Consider the following 18,866-nt stretch of genomic DNA (forward strand, 5'->3'; position numbering starts at 1 on the left):
CACCACCTTTCATACGTACCATGATATATATGGCTATAGGGTAGAAGATGATCGTTCAATGAAAACAGTCTTTGAACTCTTTTTCGAATGAAATTAATAATTCTTATAATATCCTAGATGAATATAGTTAATTAATCGACGAGAAGATTATAGGACAACGAGACCAAAAGATGATGTGTCAAGACTTGAATTTGAACTCTTAACTAGCTGAACAACAGAAAAAGTTATCATATTATTATTAGTCCCGTTCTTTTTTTTAATGGATAATTTCTATACTTATGTTGTAATTGAACTTTTTGGTATGAAATTCAACACCGCCACAAGGCTGGAAAAAATTAAAGAATCGAGACGCTCTCATTTCTCCCGAATATGTTGCTTAATGAACTCCATCATAGTTTTATTCAAAAAAAAAAAAAAAACATAGGCTATGTGCACATGAAGTTCTTTCACAAAAGAAAAACACACTTAAAAAGTAGAAATGTATGTTACATTTACCAACAGATACAGGCCGGAAACGTTCTTCTGCTCCGCCGAGTAAGCACAAAATGAAGAAGGAACTTTGTCCGCTTCGAATTTCCTTGCCCTAGCTTTCCCACAGCTTTCCATAAAATTGCAAGTCTGTAACTAATTGATGCTGCAGAGAAATAAGAATATTTTTTTCAAAAAAAATCAGAAGCTGATAAGAATATATATATAAATAGAAATCTACTGGATTTAATTATTGAAGCCCTCACCTCATTGGAAATTCCAGCATATTGTTCATGAGAGCTGAAGATTGTAAATGGATTCCAATTTCCATTAACCACAAAATTACTGTCATCAACATGATGGAAGCTGTGTTGTTCATGTGTTCCAGGTTCTTCACAAGTTCTATTAGCCGGCTTCCGAGATCCTGAAGGGTTCAAATCATGAGCTGGGGATTTGGATTTTCCAACTTGGCTCATTTTCTTTGATTTTGTTCTCTCTCTAGCCCTGGCTCTTGCTTGATTCCTTGATTCCTTTGTAAGAGGTTCAAACGCAGCTCTACGAGCTGTGTTAACCGGCTTCTTCTTTTTCTCCTTCTCATCTTTAGCAGTAGTTTCCTTGTTTTTGTCATTAGAGGAAGTTTCATCAGTTCCTGATATAACTTCACATGACTCAGAAATAGAATTAGATGCACAAATTGCACCAATTCCAGTAGTAGTAGTGGGGGTATTGCAGCTAGTTTGCTGAGGAACCTGAGCATCATTGCCTTTAACGGCGACGAGCTCTTCAATTGCGGAATCTGATTGAGTAAGCAACCATTCTACAGTTTTGCTGGCCTTATCAAATCCCAGTAAGTCCTGCAAACGGAAAAACTTGCGAGCAGCATCAAGTGAAAGTCGCATCCTTCGATCTCTTGGACCACGAGCCGTGTTGATCTTGCTGTGTCGATCCTTATTGGAAGATCTCTTATTGTTTTTCGAGATCCGTCCACTAATAATACTAATTCTGCTACTCATAACATCATCTCCTTTGTTTCCGCCTCGGCCTTCTTCCATTCCTTCTAGTACGTGATTGCAATTTGAAGGCTTAGTAACAGTCTCAGTGCAGCTGTCAGCTAAGACGTGAGGACTCAAGTCATCTATCAAGGGAACTTGTTGCTGTAGTTGAAAATAATATTGGTCATCATGATTGAAGTTTTGAAAGTATAGTTCGTGTTCGTATTGCATACAAGGAGAAGATGGAATATTTTGGCATATGAAAGAAGACAAAATTGGGCTGTAGTTGCAGTTATTGTTGCTTGGAGGATACATTTGCGCAGTAGCTGTAGCTTGAGATGGTCTAAGTGGTGGGTCTAGATCTTGAGAAAGACAGTATAAACACAGCTAAAGCCTCTTTTGATTTTGCTGCTAATTAAGCAAGCAAGCTAGCTGCAATAAGAAAATTAAAGTTAGTAGATTTATTTTCTACCTAGCTAGTACTATATCTTTGTTCAGAATCATCATGATTGACCAAAATGGTGATGAAAACAGTAGTACTATATCTTGTTCTTTTCTTTCTTTTGCTTGAGTATGACAGCACTTGATACAATGTATTTGTCTGGTTTTTGGTATATGATAAGTATTTCTGCTAACTATGAATATATAATATATATATATTCTAGCTGGGTGAGTGAGAGTGCGTGTGCACCCGTCTAAGCATCAAGCTACAGGCATGGTGCTATTATTGTGAAAGAGAGATAAAGGAAGAATATAGGGGAAGGGGAAAGGAAGGAAGAATTGCGTCCATGTCTACTAAAGAAAAAGTAATTGGAAAAGGAAAGGAAATTTGACAAAGATGGGGATAGGAAGAAAGCAGCTAGTGGCTGTACGTAGCGGTATTCTTGGAAGTGAATGGATATGAACAACTTGTTATCGTGCCCCTTCACGTGATTTCACCTGACACACACACTGAAAAACCACCCTCTCTCTAACCTCATTTCCACAACCCTAGCTAGACCCATCCCCCCTACCCCCTTAAATAGATATATAATGTGGTATCTTAATGAGATATACCACACACTATCAACTGATATGGTATAGTGGATGAGACTATTTATTTCTTAAATAAATGTTTTGCGTTTGAATCCCTGGGTATGGAAAGATCATTGGTAGGAACCGAACCACTTAGCCTATGCGGAGCAAATTTGAATTAATTGAATTTTAATTTGGATAACAAATGTTGGATGGAAAATCCAAAAAAAAAAAAAAAGAGATATAAGATATTCTACCCTTACCCACAGGTTTCAGATTTAAGCCCTAAGTATGAAAAAAATGAAGCCTATAGTGCGATTCGAATATAGTCAAGCTCCAATGCGAACACCAGGGAGAAAAATAAAAGAGAGATATACAATGCTTGATTTTATTTTGCTCATATAAAACTTGGGATCACAATTTATTTGTTGTTTCATATCAACTTAATTTTAAACTCAAGAAATGAAACAAAAGAAAAGTATTGAAAACAACCCCTAAATTCAGTGTGAATTATTAGTTTTATCTTCGAATTATATATTGACAACCTTAAAAATACTTCTTTACTTGACTAACTAAACTTAAATACACTTTAATCTTGCAACATGAGTCAAATACACACCTAAGATCTTGTTAAATTTAGGGCCCGTTTGGCCATGCGATATGATATCATGATATGGTATTATGAGATAAAATTGAAGGTTTGTTTGGACATGCGATACGAAATTTTTGTGTTGTATATTTTCTTATAAACAGAAAAATCTCATAAATTGTAAAACTATTAAAATAGCCCCAATTTTTTATTCAATCTTATCAAATAAATAAAAAATTATAAAATCGCATAATAAATTATTACAAGGTTATTTGTTCTCCACTTACGTAATTATTTTATCTAACTTTAATTTAATAAAAAAAATTGAACATAAATTGTAGTGTACTAGTCTTTAATATAATCCTCACACATAGTACAAACAATTTCCTCACGTTGAACTTGCATTTCTCGATCATCTGACCGAGAAGACGAACCAACATTTTTACTTTGAGCCATTTGTTGGTCAATATCCTCCGCAACTATATATTCATGTTCATAGACCATAAATATTTCATCACTACTTTGGTATTTTCGCAAATAATTATGTAATACTGCATAAGTTATGACAATTTTCACTTGTGTATCAATATCATAATGGTTCATGCGTTGTTTCAATATTCTAAATCTATTTTTCCAAGCTCCAAAAGTTCGTTCAATCACATTGCGCAGAGATGAATGCCTATAATTAAATAGTTCTTTGGCATTTTGAGGCTCTCTTTCACTTTCTCGATAATCTTGCAAATGATAGCGTGGTCCTTTGTATGGAACTAAAAATCCTTTTGTGTTTCGGAAACTGCATCAACAACATAATATTTATCTACTAAAAAATATTTTATAAAGAATTACTAAAAGCATATGTGACGTAAATTAGACAGTTTTGTGTAAATAAATAATATTTATTCTAAGGATGTAATTTAAAGTTACCATGTGGTAGAAATATGCAACTAAATACTAATAACTTACACATAAAATATAAATGTGCACTTATTAAGGCCATAAAATATATTTATTAATGTGATTGAAATTTTACCTTAAACCAAGGCCAAAATCGAGTATTATGTTGAATTTTGGAATGTACACCAGTCATATTTTTTGATTGTATAAATGTTGGTGCTATCTTACTAATTGCCTCGGCAACTATTTTAACATGCCGATTAATTGTTTTAAGTGAATGTTGAAAAGTTTCACAATCGTGAGGTGTGAGTTAAAGTGACTATATGTGGGTGCGAATAATAAATTTTATGTCGGTGAGAATAATAAATTTTAAAAAATAATGATGTGATTATAAATTTTATTTACATATGAAGCAAATGGTTAGTAGATATAAATGTGGGGTTGTTTTAACAAAATATAAACTAATGGATCAAGTATTGTATTAAAATATCTCAAATCATGATATGAAATCACCATGTAATTCCATATCATGGTTTTTGAAGGATATGATATCACCTCTCATGATATGGAATCACGAGATAAAATCAGCGTAAAATCGCATGTCCAAACGATGATTTCATCTCACGATACCATATCGTGATATGGTATCGCATGGCCAAACGCCTACTTAGTAAAATTTTCAACCCTTCTCCACCTTTTATTAAGAGTTATATGTTCCGACAAGAGTTTGAAATCATTTGTTATGTTATGTAGCAGATCAAAGAAATATCTAAATTTAGTGATCAAGTAAAATAATGCTTTTAAGATTGACGAAACTATTGATTTATACCAAATCGAGGTATGTTTTTTTTTCTTCTTAAAAAGAAAGGCTAGGTCGCAAAATTAAAGCATCATCATTTTTCTGTCAAAGTCGTCGATCATAATCAATAAGTAAATTTAAATAACAGCTTGCATGGTACCTTTCTGCCCTTGAATCTCACCTGTAAAGGAGAGGAGAATAATGGCTACTGCGTTTGAAACTACACGTGCTTTTGTCTAACCTGGATAACGACAATTCTCTTTTTATTTCAGTTGAGTAATAACATAAACCCCACAGCAATTCATTGAATATGAAACCTAGACTAAATAGTGAGGAGCTAAGATTTTTATTAAGAAAATTTAATATTTTCTTTGTCTCAATAATGTGAAGAAGAATATTCGTCTCAATGTCTCAATTTATGAATAGATATTTTATTCTACACAATCCCTCCTAGAAAATCGTCATGGTCGGACTATATTGACCTGTGATACATTGGGGTTTGACCTTGATCCCTACCGGTCATGGCAAATAATAACAACAAGGAAGGAGTGGATGGAGCATGTACCTAACCTCTAAAAGGCCAAGAACAGAATCTAGCTTTTTATTAAAAGACTTTTGAAATTTATGATCTAAATTCACAAATATTTATGTGATTTCAAATCGATCTTGGTAAAAAAAAAAAACTTTTATTCTGTTTTAGATTAATTAAAAAAAATATATCACATAAATTTATATAAACTCCTTGCATATCTAGCTCCGCGCCCTCACTAGGGAGTGATGAAGGTCTGAATTGCCCTTTGAGAAGAATGCAACTTTTGACCTTAGAGCATGTCACTTTCACTAAAAAGAGAACCCTATCTCTTCCCCCAACTCACCCACCTACCTTTTTCTCCATTCCTCCGTACTATCTCTTCCCATCAACTACATGACTACTTTGGCCCCAACTCTATATGTTAGTATTGTGAAGTGAGAGATCAGTGACAGAGATGGTTTTGCCAAAATTGCTTTTAGATGTACAGTATACTACATTCCCCAATACAGGGCATCCCCACCTGCCCACCCAACTTTAATTAGCAGTAGATTTACAACTTTGATAAAATTAGTAAATTCAGTATTTGAACTTTATGACTCCTCTACACATATATACAAAGTTTAAACTAAAATTAGTAGATTTAATCAAACTCGTAACTTCTGTTGTGCATCCGCCCTTATTTGCAGGTTTGCGAGAACCAAATATATAAATATAGTATACTTTCTCCGTTTAAAAAAAAATAACCTAGTTTCTTTTTTAGTTTGTTTAAAAAAGAATGGCTTCTTTCCTTTTTTGTCAACATTTTAACTTCAATTTTTCACGTGACATGTTTAAGACCACAAAATTAAAGGGTATTTTGGTACATTTGACATAACTTTAATTTGGAACCACAAGATTAGAAAGTCTTCTTTCTTTTCTTAAATTCCGTTCCAAGTCAAACTAGACTATTTTTTAAAACAGGTGGAGTATTAGAATTCACAACATTAATATTTAAATTCTCTGGATCGGCAACCTAAAAAATTTGTGCTATAAAACATGATTTTTTCACCGAATCAGCTTACTGAGAAAATGCATGATAAAAAAACAGATTCTTACTAAAATAATGGAAATCTTCCTAATTTTTTCATATGAAAACATTGTTTTTTTTTTATTCCTTTCCTACCTATTCAATTAAAGTATTTGTAGCAATTGCCATTGAACCATTTGCAGAAGGAAAATGGTGATTTTTTTAGCAGTGACGTACATCTCTAACTAGATAATTAACTTAAAACTGTTTTTTTGTTCATCAATTTGCTTTGTGCTTGTACTTGTCAAAGATGTTTACAAGTCGTCCTTTGAAACCCTAACCAATGAGTCCTTTCTCAAATGGTGAAAGTCCTTTTCCACAAGTGTAAGAATCCATTTAGCACGGCATGAACTCTTTTTTTTTTTTGGTTTTCCATCTGGAGTTCGGAATTCACATTGGAGCTCCGACTAAATTTAGATCGCGCACTACAGGATCGATTCGGGGGTGGAGCTCCTAACAAGATTTTCTCCATATCCAAAGTACAAACTCAAAACCTCTGATTAAGGGTGAAGCACTCTCATCAGTGGACCACAACCATACTGGTGTCTTTAACTCTACTTTCCATATATACATGCCGCATTTGTAAACACTTCCATCACTTTTCACACAAGCCCAAAATAGGGCAGACCAGGGGAAGGGTTTTTATTTGTCCAATTTTATAGTTTGGAGTATATGTGTATTGATCAGCAGTTATAGGACCACAGAAAATGTGGGGTTATTGTTCAGAATTTGAGATAACTATGAACAAAAAAATGAGGAAGATGAAATGCACTGGCGTGACAATGAGAGCCTATGAAGCCTATATATATATATATATATATATATATTTAGAGGTCGCTTGATTGCTGGTTAGAAGATGATTTATTCATGTATTAAATTCTACGTAACTTGTACCATGTTTGGAATTGTTGCTATAAATTTTTAAAAAAAAAACACAACAAATATAGTGTTTGGTTAGCTATTTAAAATCTAGCATAACAAATCCCTTCATAACTATTCTTTACATTATTAATACCTACCTAACTATAATCATTAACGATAGAGAATACCCTTTAGTGCTTTCATTTCCACGGATAAAGAAATAAATTAAACTTAAAATAGCATTATTCTTTTACATTTACTGTAGACTATAGTACCTTTCTTTTGTTCTTAGATTCTACCAAAAGCCAATATTGATTGGTGTAGAATTAGTACCTGCTTTGAGACATACGTCTACGGCTCTACTTTTGTCTTTAATTTATGTCCTACCCTTTTGATGTGAAATTTATCATTAACTTGTCGCTAAATAGCTTATTGCAAATATTTATTCCGTCCCAACTGATATTTCTATTATATAGAAGAGTGAAGTCTAGGACGATCAAGGGCAAAATAGTAAATTTAACCTGACAAATACACACTCTTCATCCTTCTAGAACACTCAATAATAAGGTTTTTATTGACATAGAATAAAAAGGAAAGATTTAAAGATTTTTTGGTCTAAAGTAAGTGATAGATCACGTAGATATAATATAAATAATCTCATTACGCATAAATGAAGAAATTTAACATGAAATTGTTACTAAATATTAAAAGATGTTTTTTTTAACCGACTAAAAAGTAAAAAATATCATAAACATTAGGACAAAAAAAATGAGTTTTTGATAATCTATTGCTAATCCATTCATAAATAAACTTAGCGACGGATTTTTAGTTCTGCTTAGCGACGGATGATATTAAATGTATGGTGTTGGCAAACATAATTTCCACTCATCTATTAGCTGCAGAAAGAAAAAAATGAAGAAGAGCACGTGAGCAGCACACTATATCAACATAGGAGGGAATAAAATCAGTTAGGTTGTTAGAATATTTCTACAAGATTTACGCAAGTGTATAGCTGTGATTTTTCTGTATTTTCCTTTTTCTTATTTTCCTGCACAAAATACTTGTATATAAAGATTGAAGATGATGATCAATAAGGCATCAGAAAATTTCCACAAACGTCTCCTACATTTCCTACATGGTATCAGAGTAGTAAGCTCGATCCAATTCTCATTCACTTATCATCTACAATGGGAGATTCTTCATCACCCTCCAATAATTCTGGAACCATTGTTGCACCTGCAACATCTGTTATGGACTCCAGTCACCCCTATTATCTTCACCCATCTGATTCTCCTGGAATGAACCTCATAAGCACTGTGTTTGATGGACGAGGTTTTCCTGGTTGGAGGAGATTGATTTTGATAGATCTTTCAGCTAAGAGGAAGCTAGGCTTCATCAATGGCACCTGACAAGCACTAGTTTCCAATGCTTCTGATTCTTCTTAATGGAATTGTTGTAATGACATGGTAACCTCTTGGTTACTTAACTCATTGTCCAAAGAGATTGAAGATAGCGTCGTCTATTCTAACTCTACTAAGGAGCTTTGGGATAGCCTCGAACAAAGGTTTGGAAAGTCTAATGGTACCAAGCTTTTTCACCTTCAAAAGGAACTTAATGAATTAGTGCAAGGTAATTTTGATATATCATGTTATTTCACTAAATTGAAACATTTATGGGATGAGTTAGACTCTTTAAATGCAGATATTACATGTTCTTGTGTCTGCGTTTGTAATGGAAAATCCAAAATCTCTAGGTCTTTACAGGATCAAAGACTTATTCAGTTCATGATGGGTCTAAATGACACCTATGGTCAAGCCAGAGGTACCATTCTAATGATAAATCCACTTTCAGGGATGGATCTTGCATATTCTCTATTATTGCATGATGAAAATCAGATGGAAATCTATGAACATACTCAAACTGATCCAGACTCATCTTCCTTCATTGCAGTAAATCATGGAAATCATAATTACAGTTCTGGTTCTCCAAATCTTAGAAATGAAAATGGTAATCAGAATTTTATGAATGGATATAGTGGTCAGAAGTCTGGTGTCTATCCTTAGAAACCTGGTTTTCCTTCTCAAAGATCTGACATCAATACACAAAGAACCAGAGGGAAGAAAAGCAAGTACAACCCAAATGTTACCTGTACATAGTGCTTCAGAACTGGACATGTCATGGATGATTGCCATAAACTGCATGGGTACCTTTAGGATTTCGAGTTCACTAAAGGGAAAAACTGTATGATCAAAAGGACTGTAGCTTTTGCAGAAGAGGACAACTCTTATCAGTCTTCTAAGGAATGAGGGACAACCAACTTTCCAACACTTTACTAAGGAACAAATGGCAGAAATCACTCAAATGGTGAAGGAAATGCAGATGTCTCAATTAATGCCTTCAACATAGATAAATGTCAATGGTGTAGTTGGTACCATCCTTAAATACTCAGGCACATGCTTTTCAGTTTTTAATTCTGCAACTTGGATTATTGACTCAGGAGCATTAGAACACATGTGTTTTAAAGTTTCTTCTTTCTCCTTTATGAAACCCCTTTCTGTTCCCATTAACATTAGTTTACCTAATTCTTTCAAGGTAATTGTCACTCATATATGTAGTGTTTCTATTCTGCCTAACCTTACTCAAAACAATGTCTTTCATGTTCCCGATTTTAAATATAATCTTCTTTCTATACATAGGTTGTGTGATCAAATCAACTGGAATGTGTTGTTTACTTCTAGTGCATGTCTCTTGCAGGACCTTCTAATGAAGAGAGTGGTAGCTTTTGGTGAACTTTGAGAAGGATTATATCTTCTGCAGCCAATTAATTTTAGGCCTAGTTAAATTTTGTCAAGCAATCTGTCTCTTTTTTCAAAAGGAAGCAATTTCAATTTTATTCATGTTTCTTGTACTGTTCTTTGTGATGCTCTTTCAAATGTAAGCCGTTGGGATATGAGACTTGGGCATTTTCCCCTATCAACAATGAAATTGTTTAATTTTATCAAGCATTCTTCTGATTCTACTCTTATTTGTCATATTTGTCCTCAAGCTAAACAAACCAGGTCCTCATTTTCAACTAGTTCAATCAAAACTAAAGGAACTTTTGACTTAATTCACATTGATACTTGGGGTCCTTATAAACATGCTACTCATAATGGTTACAAATATTTCCTTACAATAGTTGATGACTATAGTAGATGAATTTGGACATTCTTGCTAAGCACTAAAATCAATGTTTTTCCTATTTTAAAGACCTTTTTATCCATGGTCGAAAGACAGTTTAACAAGAAGGTTAAGTGTATCAGGTCTGATAATGCTTTGGAACTTGGCAAAGGAACCTTCGCAGCTGTTTATTTGCAAGAACATGGCATTTTACATCAACAAAGTTGTGTAGCCACCCCACAACAAAATGGGGTGGTAGAAAGGAAACATAGACATCTTTTGGAGGTTGCTAGAGGTCTGTTTTTTCAATCCCATGTTCCCATTTCTTATTGGGGTGAGTGTGTTCTAACGGCTACACATTTAATCAACGTTTTTCCTTCAAAGGTTTTACATGGCAATACACCTTATGAAATCCTCTTTCACCAGCCACCTTCATACTCTTCTTTAAGAACCTTTGGTTGTCTTTGTTATTGTTCTACTTTATCTCAAGAAAGGAGTAAATTTGATCCCCGAGCTACGAAATGTGTTTTCTTAGGCTACCTTCATTCTTAAAAGGGGTACACAGTCATGGACCTCAGCTCTAAGAAAATATTTGTATCCAAGGATGTCATTTGTTATGAAGGTCAGCTCTCTTTTGCTACATCTTCTACCTTATCCTCTCAATTTTTTACTCTTTCTCCCTCTTATTTTGATGTTCTAGATCAACCCTTTTCTCCTCTCACTTTCAATAATCACATTTTTTCTTCTGTTCCACCACCACCTTCCTCTCTTAACATTGTTCATCCTCCTTCACCAGACCTTGTCATTCATCTTATCCCTTCTCCTAAAAGATCAGAAAGGCTTTCTCATAAATCAGGTTATCTTAAGGATTTCATATGCAGTAGTGTTTTTCTCTATAATCTTACTGACTCGTGCGTTTCTTCCCCTCCTTTTACTCAAGTATTTCTTTTAATACCCTGTCTGTTCCTAATAAGTATCAATTTTACTGAACCCATTAGTTACTCTCAAGCTGTTGCACACCCTGAATGGGTATCTGTTATGCCTGCAGAAATTGCAGCTCTAGAACACAACGACACTTGGGAAATTGTTTCACTACCTCTAGGAAAGAAGGCTTTACCTTGTAAATGGGTATACAAGATCAAACTTCTTTCCAATGGTTCAATTGAAAAATTTAAAACTCGATTGGTGGTGAGGGGGGATATTCAAAGAGAGGGAATTGACTACAATGAGACTTTTTCTCCTGTTGTCAAAATGACAACCATCAGGTGTCTCTTAGCAAATATGGTAAAGAAAGATTGGAAAGTTTCACAATTGGACGTCAATAATACCTTCTTACATGGTTCATTAGAGGAGGAAGTTTTCATGAAATTCCCACCCGGGATTATTCCACCATCACCTACCCATGTTTGTCTTCTTAAAAAGTCATTGTATGGTTTGAAACAAGCTTCCCGACAGTGGTATTCTCGACTTGTTGGTGCTCTAAGCTACAAGGGGTACACTTCATCTTTGAATGACTACTCTCTATTTTTTAAAAGATCTGCAAGCCTTATCTTTATTGTTGCGATTTATATGGATAATATTCTTTTAACTGGTGATGATCTTCATGAAATTGTTGAAATCAAGTTTTTTCTCAAGGCTGAATTCAGGGTAAAGGATTTAAGGGACATCAATTACTTTCTTGGTCTGGAAATTATTAGAGAGAATCAAGGTTTTATCATCAGTCTACGCAAATTTTCTCTTGACTTTCTCAAAGAATTTGGTACTTCCAATGTTTCATCCGTTACTTCTCTTTTGGTTTCCTCTATCAAACTACATGCAGATGTTGACATACTTCTTTCCAATTCTACCACTTACAGGCGTTTAGTAGGAAAATTGAATTATCTGACACATACTCGTCCAGACCTTACTTTCCTAATGTTGAAACTCAGTCAATTTATGTCGCGGCCATGCCACTCTCATTACTCTGTTGCTCTTCATGTATTGAAATATCTGGCTTTGGATCCAGGGCAGGGGATTCTCTTATCGTCTGCTCCTTCCCTATCTCTGAATGCTTTTTGCGATGCCGAATGGGTATCTTGTAAGGATTCTCGTCGGTCGATTAGTAGATTCTTCATTACCCTTGGTGGTTCCCCATCTCATGGAAATCAAAGAAGCAAAGTTCTATTTCCCTTTCTTCAGCAGAGGCAGAATACAAGTCCATGAGAAAAGTCACTGCCGAGATAACTTGGCTCATCTGTTTACTGGAGGATCTTTCAGTCCCACGATCATTACATGTTCCTATTAACTCCGATAGTCAAACTGCGATTCATATCGCCCACAACCATGCTTTCCATGAAAGGACAAAGCATGTGGAACTTGACTGTCACTTTGTTCGACAACAATATGCATCTGGGTTGATCTCTCTTCAGTTTGTTCCTTCAAAGCTCCTGCTCGCGGATATTTTCACAAAGCCTCTTTCTGGCGCTTCCCATCATGGCATTTTATCCAAGTTGGGGGTTTCTTCTCTCCCCTCCAACTTGAGGGGGGATGTTGGCAAACATAATTTCCACACATCTATTAGATGCAGAAAGAAAGAAATGAAGAAGAGCACGTGAGCAACACACTATATCAACATAGGGGGAAATAAAATTAGTTAGGTTGTTAGAATATTTCTACAAGATTTAGACAAGTGTACAACTGTCATTTTTCTGTATTTTCCTTTTTCTTATTTTCCTGCACAGAATACTTGTATATAAAGATTGAAGATGATGATAAATAAGGCATCAAAAAATTTCCACAAACGCCTCCTACATTTCCTACATATGGTTTTTAATAAAGTCCATATATTTTTAAGTGTTTTCATATTCTAGCGCTTCATAATAGCAACAGATAATAAATGGAGTGGTTTTTAATAATAATCTTTTTTTTGTCAGCTCAATATTGTCTAGAATTAATTTATTTATATATCCTTCTTTTTCACACGTAAAAGATTTCTTCAGCTAGAAGACCTGGCATATAAGTACTATTGTTTTACAGCATTGGTCAATATATGCCCATTTTTCTTGGTTTTTGTGCACATTCAAACATTTGTTGTAGCTGCAGTGCTGTAGTTGAGTTGGCTCAATTTAGAAAATGACTAATCATATAAGGAGCACAAAGAGAAAACGGAGTGTTGCTAATATATAGAGTTGATTTCAACAAAATTATTATCTCAAAAGTCATTACCACTTTTTTGTTAAAAGAAATTTTAAATCCAGAAGAAAAGTGACTTCCTAAAATATAATTAGTTGAATAGAGTTAGAAGCTTAAATAGTTATTCAACTTTGGCTACATCAAAGCGGAGGGAGTGTTTAATTTTTAAAACATAATTGTATAGAAATCTCAACTATTAAATTTAAAGTTATTAACGGTTGACAGCTCATAAAGTATTTGTAAGTGAAAAATAGATTGACTCTCAAAATTCAAACGATACCACATAGATTAAGACATATAAAGTAAGCTCATAAAATATTTGCAAAGGAGATCAACTCTCAAAAATCAATTTGTGCAACATAGACCATAACATATGAAGTAACTTTAAATTTATCTGCCTAAATTTAACGGAGCCAACAAACAATAAGTTGTACGTCCAAATTAAGTGTAATAAAATGTGCCCCAAAAAGGGGATAGGTAGCTATACTATTTAACAAGGTTCTCCAATTTCTCATTTGATCTTTCCTCAAATTACTGTTGTGTGCTTTTTACAACAAAAAAGAAGAAAAAATTAAAAAAAAAAAACAAGTTGTTGCATAGGGCTTGCCTACTGCGAGTAACCTCTCTTTTGTGGTTTGCACGCTATTACATAGAAAATGAGGATTTTAATTTTTACCATGTGTGCACTCAAATGATAGCGATTATGATTTCTATCCTAAAAAACGAAAACAAAGAAGACTATAAAAAGGATATGAATTAGTTTGTCTGTCCAACATATTGATCTGTATATACAGGAAAGCAGTTGTTCATTTTCTAACAGCCTTTTCTTTTGTTTTATAGTGATATTGTACTTTAGAAAAAAAGACCTTTTGCTAACAGCCATCTTGATCAAGAATGATTATACTATCCTTGTCTTTTTTCTTCTTTTAAATCCATATCAATAATAATAATTTACTTAATTTGCAGCATAATGACAAGAAGTAAATTAAACATTATGAAACTAGGTAATGGTTCTTTTAAAGTGACTTGTTTCGAATTGTCATTCAATCTAAAAGTTCAATTGTATTTTTATTTAGTGATTATGGAATATTATTGACTTTTTTCGATACACAGTAGAGTTTGTTCTTTCTCTTTGCACAAAAATAGATCCATTATTTGACATACCTCCTAAACTTCGTGTCATCTTTCTTCTTCTGTATAATATGCGCTTGATATGTATTTTTTCAATATACATTTACTAAAAGTAACTATTCAGAGGTGGGCGGAATCAAATTTTTTTAGTTTAGAAGTTTTGAACTATAATTTTTTTAATTGTTTTGAATAAATTATATATATATATATATATTATTTTAATAAGAACACAATGTTTGAGCTAAAATTACAGACTTCTATTAACCTATAATTCCCATTAATGTGGCTACACCATACTGAAAGAAAGACAATTAAATCAGGTGAATATTTCATTACACTAAATATTTTTTTATAAAAGCAAAGGAATTCATTTATATACATATAATCATTGTTTCCCCAAAATGAAAGATGTTCCAATTATTATCAGTGTTTTCAAATTCAACTAAAATCCCATCCAAGTACTGCACGGGAATTTTTAGGTGTATTTTATTTGGACATTGTTATTATATATATATTTATTTTATTCACATACTTATTTATTTTTGAATAATATTATATCGATATGAAGTATTTGAAATTTTATATGACAAAAGTTCAAATAAAAATGATCAAATTTAACCAACGTGTGACTAAAGTTTAATCAAAATAAAGTTAAACTTTAACCATATGTGCCCCAAGTTTAGAAAGAAATTTTTTTGGCAAGGAAAAAATTAACTGAACTTCAACCAAATGTACTATAAATTTAGCCAAAAATAACTAAACTTCAATCATATGAAACTTTAGGCATTTTACCTAAAATTGTGTTTTGTCAAGCCTAATCTCATACACCGCATATCTAAAATTATTTCAAAGTGAACATACTTATAAACTTGGAAAATTACAAATATATACTATTCGACTAACTAGTTTGAAATATCAACACATGCACTGATTGTATATATTGTGTTTATGTATATATACAAATTTAAAAAGGAAAAATTACGTGAGTTGGCAAACATCTCTAAGTAATTAGTTAATAGGGTATAGTTTAATTTATTTACAGTCAGTAAATATAGTTTCAGTTTTTTTGCCATAATTAATGGGACCCACCACCTCTTTGTATACCGAACCAACAAAGTCCTTCATATGCTTTTGTATATAATTTTATGCATAATAAAATTTATCTCTCCTATCCCCATTCCATATCTTTCTCCTAAAATCACTCTTCCACTTCTAATTTGAATTTTGAATTCCACCTTCTGCCTCCAGTCGTGCTTTCACTTTTCTCGGGTAACCACCAAAATCGTGGGTGAATCCATTTTTTTTTGTTTTTTCCTTCTTCAACAATTGTATATGTCTTATGTTTGTTATTTTTTCATATTTTTTTTAAAAAAAATCTTTCTTACTTATTAGATTATGAGTTTTTCAAAATCAGAATAGATGATTCATCTCCATCTATGAGGATTACGAGAGGTATGGCATTGCATGTCAGTGTTGTTGACAACCCACCTTCGTTTTTAATGGGTTTAAGAGAAAAGCCATAAACATTGACTCAGAGGAGAATGGATCTGCTTCATCATAAATTGACAAATCTGAAGAACATCAGGACATGATTTGCATGAAGTGTATGTTTATTTTCTGCTTAAATCATATTTTGTATATTAGTATCTGTATAATTTGTTAATATACAATTTTTATTTTGAAGTTTATGTATAATTTCTGCCTAAATCACACATGTATATTGATATATATTTATACAAATTGCTTGAAGTATATATGTATATTTTCTACTTAAATCACATTCGTATATTGATATTTATATATTTTGTTAGTTATATACAATTTTTGATTTGAAGTCTATGTACAATTTCTGCCTAAATCACATTTGTATATTGATTTGTGTTTATACAAATTGTTTGAAGTATATGCATATAATGATTTGTATATTGAGTTAATATATACAAATATTGCTTGAGGTATTTGTATATTTAAGTACCATATTCATATACACATACTCATATACATATAAATTTATAGCAATATACAAAGAAAATGTAAATACAAATATACCTTATTTATACAAATGTTTTAGTTTTGTTTAAAAGCATAAAACAGTGTGCAACACTTAACTGAAACATTTTGTATCTTTAATTTTTTTTTATAGGGAATTAGATTCATGCGCAAACATTCAGTTTTGTATATTGATATTTGTATATTTTGTTAGTTATATACAATTTTTATTTTGAAGTCTATGTATAGTTTCTGCCTAAATCACACTTGTTTATTGATATGTATTTATACAAATTGCTTGAAGTATATATGTATACATATAAGTAATCGTATAAAGTATAAAAAATTACTCGCATTAAAGAACACAATTGCACTCGAATCATATACAATTCATTTATACAAATTGTATCATTCAACTTTTTTTCAAACAAAAAAAAAGAATAGAATTGTTAATATACGATTTCTCTAATATTGTATAAACAAATACAATTTTTTGCGAAACATCCGAATCAATAAAACAAAAATTATTCGTTATTCAAAATTTTAACTATATACTATACAAATCAATTGTATACTTTCTTGCCGCTTCAAAACATGAAGTTTCCTTGAAAGAAATGATTACCTAGTGTTGAATATATGAAATTATTGATTAAGGGGATGCTTCAGTCGTTTGAGGAGACAAGATGTTATGGACTTTCTATCGCTGTAGAACTCTTTTTTGAAAAAAATATTTGATTTTGGACGTTTAGCTTAAATCATGGGTTAGCGCTCGTGATTCAATTTATTTAAAAAATAAAATATTGTATAAATTTTTAACCAAAAAAATATTATATACAAAATAAATGCTTAGTAGCAAACTACACTATACCTGGGGGTGTTCACGGTTTGGTTTGGGTCGATTATTGGTCAAAACCAAAATCAAACCAACTTAATCGGTTTTAAAATTATCAAAACCAAACCAAACCAAATATAATATACATTTATCGGTTTGGTTGTTTTCGGTTTCGGTTTGATTTGGTTTGGTTATTCGGTTATTAACCATACATAAAAATAAAAGAAACAATTCATTCAAAATGTGAAAAAAGTGACAACAATCCATTAAAACAAGAAAATAGTTAGAATAACTGGCATTACAGAACTTTTGATTATTGAATTTACTGAATAAAACTTCAAAATTCACTATTTTGGCATAGAAGGAAGAGACAATGACATTTTCAGTCCTACAAATAATTTCCATAGACACTCATATACATGAAACCAATAAGAAAAATGTTTTCACCTTGGACATTTTTCTTTCATAAGTAAATTATAAATAAATTTGATAAAACATATATAAAATCTTTAAAATTGTTTATGAATATAATATATTATGTATGTATAATAATAATATTTATATATATAACTTGTTGGTTCAGTTCGGTTATTTCTTNNTTATTAACCATACATAAAAATAAAAGAAACAATTCATTCAAAATGTGAAAAAAGTTATAACAATCCATTAAAACAAGAAAATAGTTAGAATAACTGACATTACAGAACTTTTGATTATTGAATTTACTGAATAAAACTTCAAAATTCACTATTTTGGCATAGAAGGAAGAGACAATGACATTTTCAGTCCCACAAATAATTTCCATAGACACTCATATACATGAAACCAATAAGAAAAATGTTTTCACCTTGGACATTTTTCTTTCATAAGTAAATTATAAATAAATTTGATAAAACATATATAAAATCTTTAAAATTGTTTATGAATATAATATATTATGTATGTATAATAATAATATTTATGTATATAACTTGTTGGTTCAGTTCGGTTATTTCTTAGATTTTTTCGGAACAAAATCATAACCAAACCAAATACTATCGGTTCTTAACAATCTAAAACCAAACCAAACCAAAACCCAAATTAAATCGGTTTAGTTTGATTTTTCGGTTTGAATCGGTTTTTATCCAAACCATGTATATCCCTAACTATACCAATGAAATGTAATTATATAAATTATACTCATAGAACGTTATTTTAAAAAATCTATTTACTATATATGAAATTTTTCCATTTAAAAACTAGTTGATCGAAGTATTTTGATCCGTAGTCTTTGTCCCAAATGCACACTTCTATATGCCAGGGCAAAAAGGAAAGTCCAGTCCAACCTATTATTTGGGGGCCTTCTTGCCATCCGTGGCCCATATAAACC

The 18,866-nt window shown here is 32.1% G+C and overlaps 2 protein-coding genes across 2 annotated transcripts; one reads left to right on the top strand and one right to left on the bottom strand.

Moving 5' to 3' along the window:
- Nucleotides 1-374: 374 nt before the first annotated feature.
- On the bottom strand, nt 375-2,332 carry LOC125873163 (transcription factor CYCLOIDEA-like). The gene is made up of 2 exons (XM_049554049.1): nt 735-2,332; nt 375-634 (listed from the first exon to the last, which is right to left on the bottom strand). The coding sequence occupies exons 1-2, from the start codon at nt 1,773-1,775 to the stop codon at nt 584-586; spliced, it is 1,092 nt and encodes a 363-aa protein (XP_049410006.1). The 5' UTR covers nt 1,776-2,332; the 3' UTR covers nt 375-583.
- A 6,346-nt stretch (nt 2,333-8,678) lies between these two features.
- LOC125873426 (uncharacterized) lies at nt 8,679-9,278 on the top strand. Its single transcript, XM_049554367.1, has one exon. The coding sequence runs from the start codon at nt 8,679-8,681 to the stop codon at nt 9,276-9,278; it is 600 nt and encodes a 199-aa protein (XP_049410324.1).
- Nucleotides 9,279-18,866: the final 9,588 nt, after the last annotated feature.

The sequence above is a fragment of the Solanum stenotomum genome, chromosome 8 (genome assembly GCF_019186545.1).
Source record: "Solanum stenotomum isolate F172 chromosome 8, ASM1918654v1, whole genome shotgun sequence".
NCBI lineage: Eukaryota > Viridiplantae > Streptophyta > Magnoliopsida > Solanales > Solanaceae > Solanum > Solanum stenotomum.

Excerpts from the sequence above, each read along its gene's own strand:
- LOC125873163 (XM_049554049.1), bottom strand. The coding sequence starts at position 1,775 with ATGTATCCTCCAAGCAACAATAACTGCAACTACAGCCCAATTTTGTCT. Across the intron at positions 635-734 it reads ATGCTGGAATTTCCAATGAG|CATCAATTAGTTACAGACTT; the intron begins GTGAGGGCTTCA and ends ATTTCTCTGCAG.
- LOC125873426 (XM_049554367.1), top strand. The coding sequence starts at position 8,679 with ATGGTAACCTCTTGGTTACTTAACTCATTGTCCAAAGAGATTGAAGAT.